This window comes from Gopherus flavomarginatus, chromosome 8 (genome assembly GCF_025201925.1).
Source record: "Gopherus flavomarginatus isolate rGopFla2 chromosome 8, rGopFla2.mat.asm, whole genome shotgun sequence".
Lineage (NCBI taxonomy): Eukaryota > Metazoa > Chordata > Testudines > Testudinidae > Gopherus > Gopherus flavomarginatus.
The window spans coordinates 2711343-2726736 of NC_066624.1; the positions used below are offsets into that span (position 1 = coordinate 2711343).

The window sequence follows — 15394 nt, forward strand, 5'->3', positions numbered from 1 at the left end:
CAGACAGCAAATGTGAAACACTGGGGCAGGGGGTGGGGGGTAATAGGAGCCTATATAAGAAAAAGACCCCAAAATCAGGACTGTCCCTATAAAATCAGGACATCTGGTCACCCTATCCTTAGATTGCCCCTTTCTCTGTGGTTAACCTCTTAGCTGTTTGGAAACACAAGTAAGTTTTTGATGATGTCCTCCCGTTTGCTCTGCAGCTCCCGCGCAGCTAGAGAGAGAGTGTAGTATGAACAGGATTATTTTCCAAGTTCTCATTTACAGGGAGGTTAGTTAGTGACATCAGAGCCAGGGCTGGGTGGAATGTTGTTCGGCTGAAAACGCTGATTTGAGAAAATAGAAACATTCTGCGGGAATGTCCCATTTTGACAAAATTCCAGCGGAAAGTGAGCAGGTTTCCAATGGGAACTTGCTTGCCAGGCAGGTTTTGAAATCTGCCTGGTTTCCTGTCCACATGCCCACTTGACTCGTTGGCAGCCTGGTAGCCCTGGCACCAAGACACCCCGAACCGCCCTGACTCCTAAACTCCTGGGATCCAGGCAGCTCCAGGAGCCTTGGAAATGTTGCTAAAAGGTCACAACAGTGACTTATTCAAAACAAAATGTTGTAAAATGTTTGTAACAAAACCCAGAACCGAGTGAAAATGGCTTACTTTTAGTTTTTGTGGCAGATGCCAAATTGGTTTCAGGAACCTTGAGATTCATGACCCTGGGCCAAGTTTCAGACACAACTGGCTGAAGTTATGGCTTCTAATGGAAACCATCTGAAATTGAGCGGCTCTGAGTGGCTTCTTCTTGAAACCAAGCATAACACAAAGGTGTCAGATGAATTTTACTTTGTATTTGGGGGTTTATCACAAGATTTACAGCAACTAATTCAGGGGGCAAGAACTCCTAAGAAGCGAAACTACCAGCTGCCTAGACCTCTTCTCTTCCCTTCAGACTGCCCTCATCGCCGAAAGATTGGCATGCAATCAATCTGCTTGCAAATTCGAGATTTTTAATCATTTCTTTTTTATGTACATGAGGTAAATTCGTTAATGGATGGCCAATAACAACAAAGAGCTGAGTACTGTGACATCCACTGAAATCCAGGGCCAGTAATATATCATGATTCTTAAGTAAGGCTAAGATATTGTCACGGAGGTTATGGAAGTCAGTGCAGGCGGTGGGGGGGACCCCACAGCTCCAAGCCGCTGCCAGGGGGAACTCTGCAGCTTCCAGTCTCTGGGGGAGGAGGGAGACTCTGCAGCTCCCAGCTGCCAAGGGCAGACCCCAAAGCTCCAAACTGCTGGCAGTGGCAGGGAGGAGCCCTGTGTTTTCAGCCACCCTGGGTACGGGAGAAACCCTGGAGCCCCAGCAGTGGTGGGTGCTGGATCTTCCTCTGTCCCCATTTTATCGTAGTTATTTTTAATAAAAGTCAGGGACAAGTCATGGGCTTCTGTGCATTCTTGGTTATTGCCCATGACCTGCCTGTGACTTTTACTAAAAATAACCATGACAAAATCTTAGCTTTAATCATGATAATTTCTCTCTCCACCAGCCTATACTCACTGTTATTCAGTAACAAAGAAAGTGTCTCCTTAAAAGATGCATGTTTGAATCAATTGGTTTTCAAGATAAAATGTGTGTGATTGTTAAGGTCTCTTATAGGCTTAACCCAAAATGACAATTAGCAGCTACAGAACTTCCCTTTGGGAAAAGCATCTTTCACAGCACTCTTTCTATTAACACAAACTGCGATTTCAGTTCTCGGTCAATACAGGCATTACAATTTGTTGTTGCTGGTCATGGGGGTTACAGAGCGAAGAATAAGAGAAATGCAAAATCTTTACAATCACTGGCAGCTCCTTGGAGCTACAGAGCCTGAGACACACAGTTCGTAGTCACTTCAACGGGAATTGGCTTAGGACCACTGTACATAGGCAGGAGCAGTTAGGGTTATTGCCCTGTGATTTTAAAGGTGTGTCTTTGAGCAAACACGAGCAGTAGATCTATTGCTCGAGCCATTGTGACTCAGCGAAGCTGGTAAGTGGTGTAAATATGTGATACCGTCAGCAGACACACAGAAGCTTAACTTTCGAACACTTGGCAAATTTACTTTGATTTGCTGTGTGCTGGCTGGAACATCAGGTCTATAGGAGTAAATGGCTACTACTGACTTGTTTATTCACTGAAGCACAAGAGGTAGAAGTGGACTTTTCACCACCGGGCACACAATGCTGGGGAGGCTATTGAAAAGTAAGCCTCTTTTCTCAAGTATTTTGAGAACAACCGATTTCTGGAGGTGTCCATGTACCAAGGACGCTCAGTTATTGACAAGAAGAACATTTTGTAACAAAGCAGAGGCCACAAAGAAGGTTATTCCAGGTGAGAGAAATGTTTTGTTTTGTGTTTCACATAATTTGTAGTAAAATGGCCAGCGACTGACCCGTTTGTCTATCCCCTAGCTAAGCTGAGGAGATTCTGTATGGTCTTTACAGTGTACGTGGACAATATCTTAATGTACATTTTAAAATAGTCCTGCTTCCATCAGTGCAAATGTTCCCAGTTCATGGAAGTGAACTAGTTGTATTAAAAAACAAACCAGTCAGGAAATAGATGCATCTATTCATGCCCTAGGAATGAAGTCCTAGAAGAGAAGCTATTCATATTACTGTAGGCAGTCGGCCAGGGCTGATGGAGCTGCTATTAGAATCAGGCCTTGCAAAGTAAATTGTCACCTAAAGTTTACAAAAATGCCCTGATAGCAGCTCTCGGATACCCAGGATTCATGCTGTAGCATCCAGGTAGGTCTTGCAGCGGGGTCTCTCCCCCGGCTCTCCCCGCAGTGGGAGTGTTAGAAATTGGGATAACCGTGACCTCTGTGCAGGGAGGGTTCGGGTCAGGCAGCACCAAGGTTCTGTGTCCCTGAAGGCTCCTGCCAGGCACCAAGTGAAGGTCACTGGGCACAGAAAGATGGCTAGGCAGGAAGTGGACTGAATTACACTCCCCCAGGCTAGAGAGACCCTGAGTGGGGATTTACCTTGAGAGAGGGCAGTTAGTGCTGGCACAATCTTCCCATGGGGCGAGGCGCTTGGAGGGCGCGGTAGCTGCTTGGTGCTCCCTATAAGCCCTGCAGTGTGGCTTCCCCAGCAGTCACGATACCTGGTACCATGCAGCAGGTGCTCAGCCACCTCCAGTGTCACCCCTGGCTGCCAGCTTTCAGCAGCCTGGCCTGGCTCTCTTCCTTGGCAGGCTGTCTGTCTTGGGGAGGGGTCTGGCTGCCTGTCTGAACGGGGCAGGCCCTGTCAAAGTTCCCCTGGAGCTTCAGTAGCCAAGAGCCAGGTGGGGGGCTGGGGGAGAAGGGCTAGAAACCACTGGAGATCTGCAGCTGACTCCCTGGGGATGGCTGTTTGCCGGGGCTTCCAGCCCTCCCTGCCTTGCACTGGGCTGTAGCCTGGCCCTAGCCTGCTCTGCTGACACTGCCTTACCATGCTAAGAAAGCCAGCAGTGTGTCCGGCACCTCTCCCCAGGGCCGGGCGGGTAAACTAGGCAGGTCTCCAACGCACACTCTAAAAGCCCCCCGGCCTTCACTGGGTGAGAAAGAGATGCAGGATTTATACGCTGAATTTTTCAGCCACTCTCAAAACCAGGATGAAAGAAAGGCCTTGGTCAGAACAATGTGGCGTTATTTACCCTGGTAAACTCAGCAGGGAATAGGGTGATCAGATAGCAAGGGTAAAAAATCGGGATGAAGTAGGGGGTAATTTGCACCCATATAAGACAAAGCCCCAAATATCAGGACTATCCCTATAAAATCAGAACATCTGGTCACCCTAGCAGGGAATGATGCTCTTTATCTTCTGTCTCCGGGGAGAGCAGCCGTAATGGTGACCATTAGCAACGTGGGGAGCTCAAGGAGAACTGGGCTCGTCAGTTGCACCCCCTCCTCCCTTACCCCCCACAGAGCATTATGTGTTTCTAAATGCCACTGTTTATTTTCAAACTTAAGCAGCAAAGTCTCAGCTCAAGGGGGTTGATTTTCTCCTTCCTTGTGTCTCAAGTTGTCATCTACAGCTCCACGTGGTCAGAGCAAATTCCACCACTCACTTCTAGCTGCACAGGCTAGAAGGCCATGGAAAATCAGGTGCTCTGGGATCCAGCTGGCCATTTCTTGTCATCCTTTGACAGCGGGCTTACTTCAGCTGGCCTCATTTCAGCCCCAACGTTGAGAACGCAGTTCCAGGCTGGGTCACAGGACTTATTTCGTAGTGACATATGTTGGGATAATCTTGTGTGGTGCAATGCATCAGATCGGTGGTGCCTGTAGCTAGCTCTCATGAGAGTGTGTTGTCAGTCTCCCAGTGGACTGTATCTTAACACAACCTCACTCCTTATTCTCCTTGTGGAACGGCAACGTTGTCAAGGAATTAACACGGCAGACAGTTTGCTAAACCTCACTACTTTGAGCATTTAAAAACAAGACGAAACAGGAGACGGAGTCTCTGGTCAACAAGACTCTCTTCAGCAAAACATCCCTCTTCTCTCTCAGAGCCAGAGCATCTGCCTTGGGGAGAGGGATGGGAAAGGAAGATAGATAAGGCCTTTGAGGAAGGCCAGGACATTCTCAAGTTCTGGCCCAGAGCAGAGAGATTCAGCAGGAACCATAGGCTGGAAGCAAAGCATGTGGGAGAGATCTTAGAAAGCACTTATTCTCAGTGTGAAGAGATATTGGGGAGAGTAGGGGAGGCTCTGCAGTGCCTGGGTGTTGCCCGTGGTGGTCCCAATCCCAGATGAGGGGTGGGGGACAGAAGAAGGAGCATGGAAGTGCGGGACTGGAGAATCCTGGGCAAGGGTTGGGGAGAAGGCCAATGTTGGCAGTGGGCCCTGGGGCAAAAGGAAAACAGGGAGGGTTGGGTTTGGGGCAGCTGGTTCAGGGACATGGCAGTGGAAAAGCACAGACTCTTCCATAGCAACAGGGTGGTGCACTTGAGGTGGTGTGATTGTACCCCTGCCACAGAGGAAGAATGGGCAGACAGGCACATTATGTGGACTTTTTGTTTGGTGTTTGTTAACCTTGGAAAGGGAGAATTTTTTGCTGGTTTGGCCCAAGGGCAAAACTGATCTAATCACACCAGCAAAGAAGGGAAACTGCATTGGTGGCCATGCCTGGAGATGGAGGAGTGCGACTCTGTCAGCGCAGGGTAGGCCTGAAGTTTGTTCGGTTCCTGCTTGATACCAGAGCAGCCTCTCCTGCATCTGCACATTGCCGTACTGCATGCTGCAGCTAACACAGTTACAACCAAATACAGAGAAATAAGGAGGATGAATTGAGCTGGGTTTTTGACTTCTGAACACCAAACTGGGGAGGGGAACATCTCCTTGTAAATCTCTTGCTTGACCTGTGTGCGGTAATGCTGAAAAATGGCTATAGTTTCAGACCAGCCATTTATTTTGGAGAGCTTTCTTTCTACAAACATAAAAAATGTACAGTCTGTTTTCGCTGCAAAGCTTTTCCTGGGAGCCGTGTGTGTTGTTGATTTCAGTGAAGGGAATTACTGGGGTGGGTGAGACACTTGCCATTGACATCAAAGTACAGATCAAGCCATTCACCGCGGTGGGGAGAATGTCACTCTGACCTTGTGATACATTTTCTGGGATGTTGCCCTCAAAGGGAGAAAGAACCTTCATTACCTTGCCATTCACCGGATTGCTGCAAGCAAAATCAGCCACTACCGGCCAGGCTGCAGCTAACAACAAGGCACTTGGAGCCGGTACTTGGCTGTGTCCACCACTTCCCCTTTTCCCCCCTGGCGGCACCATTTTTATTAGAACATCTCAACATTATTTCTTTGAAACATTTTTTTAACGTCAAAGGCTCATAAGTGAAATGAAAATTCCCTCCCACCAAAGAAAAAGTGAATTTCCTTCCAAGATTTTTTAAATGAAAGACTTTTCATTTCATTAATGGGCTTGATGCTGGAATGAGCTTAACGTCCCTGCTGGCCTTAAAAATCTATGGGTGAAATCCTGGCCCATTGCAATCAACAGGGATCTTGCCATTGACTTCAGTGAGGCCAGGGTTTCATCTCATGTATCCAAGTTTTGCCCCCAAATTGGAAAATTCCATAAAATTCATTAAATGAAATTTTCTAACTTCTTGTAGTGTTGTTGTGAACGATGCACCATTGCAGCTTGCCTGGCAGAACGTGCATCCAGAATGTAGACTGGCCACTGGTATTTTAACCATTGTTGGCAGTGGCTAGACTACACAATGACTAAAAAACCCCTTTCATCGTTACTAGCACCAGCTGAATTGCAATGGGGAACAACTACGAAAGAAAATGTCTAGACAAGGCCCTTGAGGTGAGTGGCTAAATCTCACTGATCTTAACTGAAGGTGGATTTTGGCCTTAATGACAGGTTTCCTAGAGAACGTGGAACCCTTCTTTAAACTTTCAGTCTGAGGCTTTTTTTCTTTAAATGCAGCTTTTTACTTCCACTCTTAACTTAGCTGATGACTTTCTTTGGTAATATCTTTTAAAGGCCATAGCACATTCAGAACTGACAGAAGACCTACAGCATTTGATAAAAAGATTTTATTATGGGCAGGACGGTTTAAAAAAGAGGAGGATATTCCAGCTCTGTTATCGTAAGTAGACCTTGTTTTCTTATGTTGTCAAAATCTCCACCACTGGATACATGTAATACTGCCAGTTCAGACCTTCCCTTACGTGGTCAGTCACCAAACTAAGCTTAGAGAGTAAATGTTCTTTTTTCTAATATTACACCAGGACTAGGTGACTGTGAATGAACTGTGTGGGTGCGCTGCTCTCTCGGTCCAAAAACAATACAAACCCATCTTGAAGCAGTAGCTTTTTTTTGCCAACTCTGTAAAGTGAACTGGGTTAAATTGCTTTGGAGATTAGGAATTTCAGAAGAGGACAGAAACCATTTTTAACACACGTTGCTTTGTAGCTCACAAATCACTGTGCTGCCTAATGTCCATTTCAGGTTATGTGCTTTAACCACTTTTATGAACTGAAGTGATTAAGAAAGGCACATGACTTTCAAAAGAAAATTTGGAACATCCGTAGTTTTAGCAAAAAACATCTGAAGTGAGTTTCCATCATGCCTGTTTATACTCTCATTTCCCTATTTAGACCTTTTTTAAAGAAAGAACATCAGTTCAAGGAGTAGAGCCATTAATGCCTCCTGGTTTTTAACGTTGGTGTGTTTACGTGGTGGTGGTGGTGGTGGGGAGTTCTTTACTTGTTCCTCAGCACATGCTTTCCCCATACAGATGTCATTAAAGCCACTCTTTTGCTACAGTTTCATGAGTGATTGGCTTAAGCTGTCATGCTCAAATGTCTATTGCAAGGAATAACGATCAAAGAACTGCCAGGAGCAGGGCAGGAATCAGACAGTGGCTCTGAGAATCACAATTTGCTTCCTGACTTTTCCTCTGCCCACCCGCCAGTGCAAGTGGCTTTTCTCCCCACACTGGCTGCTGCACTATCTCCACTTAGCCCTGCTGAGAATCTCGCCTGGGAGGCTGCTAGTAACAACGTGTGTAACTTGATGGCCACAGCTGCAGATGCGCTGAGCTTCAAAAAGTCCTCCCAGCTGGTGTACCACTGCCCTGTGCTTTAAGCCTTCAGCAGCTGCCCGCTCGCTTCCATCCACACTGCAGCTGTTGGCCAGCTTGCTTTGCTTTGGCTGACTTTCTACGTTGAAAAGCCAGACTCGAGAGGCGCCTCGTGCAGGAGCTTTTCTTGGAATGTTATGGGATGATAATGACAGACCAAAGGGGGAGTCGCCGTGAGAAGCAGCTGCAATGTGAAAAGCTTCCATTAATCATAGCCAAGATGTGCATTCCTGGCCCAGGCCAGAGCACCATGTCACCCCATCAAAGGCAGCATTAGCTGGCAGAACCATCATTCGTACCTACCAGTGGGGGTCAGACCCCCATCTAGGTTAAAGCAGCACAATCAGCTGAGGATGTGGCCCCCTGGATTTCAATCATTAAAAGGATTAAATTGCACTCCAGGCTCTGCCACTTGTCTGCTCTTCACTCCTGAGTGAGTCAGGAAAAGGCAGAGGAGCAGCATTCATTCCCTGGGGGGCCTCCTTCAGATCTTTGCTTTATGCAGCATTTGGCTAAATCCCTCAGGCTGCGGCTAGTTTACTGTTAACTTCCCGTTTAAGAATCAATCAATATAAAGAAAACAGAAGACGTCTGAGCAAAAATAAACTGCCACTGGCAAGAACTGCGCAATTCTTTAAACAACTCCCACTCCTCCCCCACTAAAAAAAACCCTCTTGTTTTATTCCACGTTGTTGTCATCTGACCAGAAATCTGCTCTGCCCTTCTGCAGATCTGAGGTCATCAAAGCTGCTAGGGGCAGACTGAGGATCAAAATTTGCTACATCACAATGGCACTGACTCTGCTAGGCTGCTTGGTCATGATCATCTCAGGCAAGCAAGTAAGTGTGTTTGTACTGACTGGTCAGCAAGCACTGTTTGAACAGTGCAGGCAGGTGCACATTTTTCTTAATAACAAAGTTTTTTTGAGCAAATACACATTAAACAAGATATTAGGGGTGGTGAGTTACTTACCACATGTTCCTGACTTTAATATGGTATTAGTCATGTGACTTATTGGACAATTATTCTTTCTGATTGACTTTGCAATAACCCATTGCAATGCAGCTTTAACAGCCAGTTATTTCTCTGTGGCTCAGGATGGGTCCTCTCCAAGGAGAATGGACAGCTCCTGCTGACTTCACTGGGCTTTGGCTCAGGCCCTAAGTGAGACACTGTCTCCATTTCTTTCAGGCCGCTCAGCCCAGTCTTTTCCCAGTGCTGTGGGCTCACGCTCCCCACTGACCAGGCCGCACAAGCTCAGCTTGTCCCAAAGGAATTACCATTTGCTGTGGCATCACTCAGCAGCTGCTCGATGTTGCTGCTGCCCTGCTGGCAGTGAGACAGGCTGTCCAGCACCTCGGTCTAATTACACACCTGTCAGCTGTGTGCAGTGACCATTCCTTGCTGGGCTGCTGGGACCCTTCTAATGAGCGACAGCAAAGAAAAAACACTGCCTCCAAAAATGTCAGCTCAGCGTAGGTGGGGGCAGCTGGCCTCCTGGCAGGGATGGGAAACCTAGATGTGAAACTGGTGGCCTGAAGCCTGTGAGTGAAATAAATTAAACAAACAGTGATGGGTGGATGGGTACTGGAACCAAACAAAACAACTCTAGAGGGTCTCTGCTTCTAGGTCTTTCAGTGATGAAAGCCCCCCTCCCCCCTGGGCCGATTTGTCCTAGTTGTTCACATGCCTTTGGAGCAAAGGCAATATGCTTTCTCTGCTAGTCCGAGGCTGCAAGTACTGGCAATTCGGTGAAGCAAGGAAATCTAGCTTCAATAACTTCTTTCATTGTAAAAAATCAAAAGAACCCTGGGGTGCCAAAGCAAGAGAAGCAAACAAGTGGGATATTTATTGTTGGGGAAATTTTATTGTGCTAATGAGTTTCACCGTCTATATTCAAAGGCTGCTAGAAGAGATGACACGCTGGTGAGGATGAATACCCAGAAGAAGGCCATGTGGAGGGCTGAAGCAGAGAGAGAACTGGAGGCAGCTGCAATGAAAGCTCAGTGATCAAGACGGGATTTATTTTAGCAGCAGGTGATAAGTGATTTATACATGTGGCATATGCACCTCTGTTCCGTTAACCCTTTGGAACTTCTTGTCATGGCAAAGATTTCCTATAGAAAACTGTTTACTTACGAATTTTGAAACCCTAGTGGAAATTCCAGCAGGCTTGGTTAGAAGTCTTCTACTGATCTTTGAGCTTTTGTGTCACCTCAGTTGGAGAGTCAGAAATCAGTAAATCGGCTTTTTTTCAAGCCGACATTGGCCAGCTTGGAATCAGCTGAAAAAGAGGAGCAGGGTGGTTCAGCGGGTTGGGTGCTAGCCTGGGGCTCTGGAGACCCGGCTTCAGCTCCTTGCTTTACCATTGCCTCCTTGCATGACCTCAGTCAGTCACTTATTCTCTTTATGCCTTAGTGCCCCATCTATGAAATGGAGGTGATAGCATTTGACTACCTCACAGGGGTGTTGTGAGGATAAACACATTGAAGATTATAGGTGCCCAAATACTGTGGCTAGTGTGAAGCAGTTTTCTCACCCTGTGAGAATTTTTGAGGTTTAAAAAAAAATTTCCTATCCCAGATCAGGATGAAAAGTTGAAATCTCAAAAGGTTTCGCAAACAAAAATAAACAAACCCCACAATATTTGGGGGTCAATCTAAGTATTTTTTATTTCAATTTTGACCTTTCCCCCCATTTTAGAAACCCTTTTTTAGTCTAAATTTACTAACATTTTGAAATGAAAAGTCACTGTGACTCAAAAGCCCCAAAACTTTCTGGATGGAAGATGCCGAAATGGGACATTCTGACAATTTCAACTCTTCCTTCCAAAAAGCTTTTGAGTTGGGAGATTTGTAAAAATAAGCCACGTTTTAGCACAAAAATGGTTTAGTGAAAAATTCCTGACCAGATCTAACTGTACTAGTGTGGCCCATATAAATTTCTTAGAAAATGTTCTGGCATTTCTGTCGAAGGGTATCACCCTTCTAAATACAGGTTCTCAGTCTTTGCAAGAACAAAAGCAGGTAGTGCTAAATCAGAGCAATCCAAACGTACCATATTCTAGCAACTTGCTTTAAGGGGGTGGTGGTAAGCTTGGTAAAAGCCTATCTGCTGGAGGAAATAATGGCTGAGCTGAATTTTAAAAATCACTTATGCACAAATCCTGTCTTCACCCCCACCCCTAAAAAGCCCCGAAGTCTCCTCTTTTCGGGCACACTCAGCTTTTATTGGCAGTAGAATGTGTGTACTTCCTTAGCAGCGTGATGGGAAGCAGGCAAATTGTGGAACAGCCAAGCAGGGAGGTGTCCACGCTCCGTGTGGACCTGTTCTTCATGAGGGAGAATGTGGTGTAGCATCAAGCTGGGTTGGGTTGGTCCATGGGGGCAGCTGGGCCATGGCCAGTGCATGTAATATCAGGGAAATATCAGCTTAAAGGTGCTGGGGCCAGAGAAGTTGCATTCGCCATTGAGCAGCTCTGCTGGTGACTTTGGTGACTGGGTCCATGTGCAATGAGCTTTATCTCAGGATACCTGCCCTTATGCAGAGACACACCACCATGGCAATGTGTTTTGCCTTCTTGCATTGCATTGTGGTTCTTTTTAATTCTGGTCATTGCCTCACATGAACATTCCCAACCGCTTATTTAGTTTTGATTGTCTGCAGAATTAATTGTTAATAAATTATTTGCTAAACTTGGATTTTCTGGTCACCATAGTTCATTAATTTGTAATAATACAGCTGTCCAATTCCACCTAAAATAAATGCATCATCTCACAGCTGCACTGAAAAAGTGTGACCAAAGCCTCTTGGCGGATGTCTAACAGCTGGGAGACTGTGCTAATGAAATATTGAAAGTTACATTTCCACAGAAATGATTAAATTTTCAGACATGAAAATGCACCAGTTTGGATGTGTGGGATAACGACCTCAAACACCCTGCATGATTCATGATCTTTTGGGCTTCGAGAGACTTGTCATTTGCATGAGGTAAACAAGGCTATTGGCGGGAAAAAAAGTACGTCTATCTTATTCACAAAAAATGCAACCAGTGTATAACACAGTGAATGCATGGTACTAAACTCATGCTTAATGTAACATCATCAGTGTCAATGGGGGTTGGACTCCTCGCTATAGTTAAGCTTATTACTCATATTGAATTCTTTGTATTAGAGTTATAGCCAGAGGCTCCCAGTCAAACCTCAGGGCCTTGTTGTGCCAGCCACAGCACACACATAACAGGAGCTCACAAGCCAGACAACACTTGTTAAGAGATCCAGGCCCTAGAATGGGGTCCTACCAAACTCCATGGTCCTCATGGTACAAAGTGCTGTGCTGTGGAGTGGTGGGGGGGGGGCAGGACTATCCAGAGCCACTGGGGTTTGGTAACGCCCAGCCCTGTAGGGAATCTGCCTGAAGCTGCATCAGCTTTTCTGTGTGGCTCCTCCATTGCATGGAACCAACACCAGGGGCAGCAAGTGAGAGATGCTCATGGCAGTGCAGATCCAATGGAGCTGGGCTGGGCAGAAGTCAGGCACAGGGCTAGGCAAGGGTATCAGAGCCAGTGCTGTGGCACAGAGCACTGGAGTGGGTGGTTCTGGCCCCATAGGGATCTCGGAGCTTGAGGGGAGAGGGTGCCAGAGCTCAGCCTCCAGCTGGAGCCTGAAGGTCGACACTACCATTGTTAGCCCTGCTGTCTGAGCTCCTCGAGCCTGAATCAGCTGACCCCAGCCAGCCATGACTGTGTTGCAGGGCTTTTATCCTGTGCAGATGTACCCCCCTCATTACAGGAAAAGTGTTCAGAGTTTCAGTGAAGGGAACCAGGCCGAGTTTTCATCACCCTGCAGCACCCCTTCAGGCTTTTCCTTGGGTAGTGGATTTGGACCCATGTACATTTGGCTGCGGACAGGGGCATTTGTGTATTTCTGTCTATCCTCACAGATGGGCTGGTTTGCTATATGTGTAAGCTGAAGGCTTGAATTCTGCTTAATAAATTCACAGGAGGAGGAACATGCTGTCTTTCTACTGATGGCCAGATAATTGGCAAATCCTCTGTTGAAACAAGGTGTACATCATGCTCAGACTTCTACCCCACAAGCCAACAGCACTAGTTGGCAGTTCAAACACCATAACATTTATCAGAACTATAACTTTCCTGGTGCCTATTTTTTAACTGTTACGACTCCTAGGAGAAAAAGAGAGGCAGTCTTAAATATACTTATAAGAGCCAGCAAATGAATCAATTACTCCACCCACCAACAGCTCCTCATCTCTCTACCTGAGAAACAAAATAGCCGGGGGGCGGGGGAGCGGGTCTTGAGTAAGAGATAATATGAAATTCTCCTAAATAGATGAGGGCTCTGTTGGCTAATACATGAAGCTCCTACATTACAAGTGTCAGTAAAAAAGAGACGAAGCAGTTAGGATTCCAATTCCTTGCACTCATTTTTAAGAATAGAATTCTGAATATTCAGACCTAGTTCTTTTGGGTACTCATCAATTATAAATAGAACTGAGTTAAATTTTTCAGATCAATTTTTTTTTTGTGTGACATATTCAGATTCAGCAACCCAGATATATTGTGACTTCATGCTGGGTCGGCCAAATCTGTTCATGTCAAAAAAGCAAAACAAAAACAAAATTTCAGAAAAAGTCAAAAGCTTTTGTTCTGACATTTTCAAACAGAAATTGTTACTTGTTTGGGTTCAAAATGACTTTTCAATTAGAAATTTCTTTCAGTTTCATTTTAAAAAAATCAAGCTTTGTTCTACCTGAAATTAGTTTTTCTTCAACTTCCAATTCACTGAACATTTTAAAAAAATTAATTTTTGATTTGACTCAAACCCAATTGTTCTTTCTTTCTTTCTTTCTTTCTTTCTTTCTCTTTCTTTCTTTCTTTCTTTCTTTCGAATTGCTAGTAAAATCCAAAAAGTCAATTATTCGCATAGCTCTAATTATAATGAAATATATATCTGCATAGTCATCTACAAGGTCTGTTTACAGGAGGATTAATTTTTAATGTAAAACATTCTGCAAGCAATCATGCTAACCGATGTCTGACTTGACCTTTACCCTTAACGAGAAATTGTTGGCCCAGTATAATGCAGTCATCGTAGTGTAGTAATTACAGCTGCCACTAGAGGATGATATAGTGCTGACTGCTCGGATAATCTAGGATGGAAACTCTACATATTTAAATTGGTTTCATTCTGCATTTGTCAAGTTCTTTGAAATCCCCTGATGAAAAGTCTCTAATTAATGCAGTATCCTGCACGTATAACAAGCAAACTCCTTCACATTTCAGGTTTTTCTGTCTATATTGTTTAAACATTATCCTCTAAACCCCTAATCATTTTTAACGGTGGTGTAGGAGTTGTTATTAGATAGGAGTTATTATTATGTTTTTAAGCATTTACCATCTGTATCACCAGTCTCCCCCGATGGAGAAGAGGAGGAGAAGGCTGCTCTTGTAGCTAAACCAGAGGACTCTAGAGATCTTGGTTTTGTTACAGGCATTCTGTGAGCAAGTCCCTTAACTTCGCTGTACCTTTGTTTACTCCTCTATACAACAGGGTGAAGAATAGTCCCCGCCGTGTGGGGGTTTTGAGGCTCAGTGCACTCCTATTTATAAATGTTTGAAGATCCCAGAGTGGAAAGCACAGTGGATATGCAAAATCTAACGATAAATATTGAGGAGGGTTTTCAAAAGTGCTTGGCACTGGGCTAATTCTGTTCCCACTGACGTCAATAGTATAATTCCCATTGGCACCAGTGTGAGCAGATTAGACCAACAACGAGCACTGTAGGAAATCCTAGTGCTGGGTTAATTTTAATGGAATAAGGAGGCCCCAGAGCCAAAGGCCTTAACAAGCTGCGGCCACTGTTAAACGTGGGTAAGGGTTTGAATACAATCTGTTTGTTTGGTTCCATGGCACTAAAATTCTGTATAAAGAAAAAGAAGGAAAATAGGAACTTGGAGAAGAAATGCCTTCCCCCCACCCCCCGTGACAGGGTGTAGATGGTTTTAAAGATGGTAATAACTGTCCTTTTTGGGGGAAAAGAGAAAAAGGCAGTTGAGAAGTGCTTAGCTGCTTTTAGGCAACTATGTACCTCTTTAAGCACTTAAATCCCTTTGTAAACCTGGCCCAAAATCATTCCATGCTGCTACAGATCCAAGATAAAGAAATTAATTAAGGAACAGTCTGCCATGCTGTCTGGAGTAGCTCCCGTCTGGGAGTCCCAACCCCAGGCCAGACTGTCCAGAAACAGAGCAGAGACCCCAAACTGGCTGTGTGTGCTAGAATTAGATTTCACCAACCCAGTAACAAAAGTGAACTCCTACAGCACTACACCAGCCTTATCATGAACTCACGGACAGTCACTCTGGGCATTCCAGTCTGTCTCTCCACCCAGGCGAGCTGCACTTAGTGATAGATGGTCACTTAGACCGAAGATCACAACAACATTCAGGTATCAGAGGGGTAGCCGTGTTAGTCTGGATCTGCAAAAGCAGCAAAGAGTTCTGAGGCACCTTATAGACTGACAGACATGTTGGAGCATGAGCTTTCATGGGTGCATCCAACGAAGTGGGTATTCACCCACGAAAGCTTATGCTTCAATACATCTGTTAGTCTATAAGGTGCCACAGGACTCTTTGCAACAACATTCAGGTTACTCCCAGTCCCAAAGGCCCAGTCACTTACTCCCGGATCAATTTGTACCTTAGATTTCACTCCAAAGACATTGCTTGTAGCCAATC

General features: G+C 45.3%; 1 protein-coding gene across 1 annotated transcript; it reads left to right on the forward strand.

Annotated features, from left to right (window-relative positions):
- The first annotated feature begins 2224 nt into the window (after window positions 1–2224).
- Window positions 2225–10126, forward strand: LOC127056747 (protein FAM162B-like). Its single transcript, XM_050964999.1, has 4 exons — window positions 2225–2375; window positions 6534–6639; window positions 8366–8474; window positions 9538–10126. The coding sequence occupies exons 1-4, from the start codon at window positions 2225–2227 to the stop codon at window positions 9643–9645; spliced, it is 474 nt and encodes a 157-aa protein (XP_050820956.1). The 3' UTR covers window positions 9646–10126.
- Window positions 10127–15394: the final 5268 nt, after the last annotated feature.

Excerpts from the sequence above, each read along its gene's own strand:
- LOC127056747 (XM_050964999.1), top strand. The coding sequence starts at position 2,225 with ATGCTGGGGAGGCTATTGAAAAGTAAGCCTCTTTTCTCAAGTATTTTG. Across the intron at positions 2,376-6,533 it reads CACAAAGAAGGTTATTCCAG|GCCATAGCACATTCAGAACT; the intron begins GTGAGAGAAATG and ends TATCTTTTAAAG. Across the intron at positions 8,475-9,537 it reads TGATCATCTCAGGCAAGCAA|GCTGCTAGAAGAGATGACAC; the intron begins GTAAGTGTGTTT and ends CTATATTCAAAG.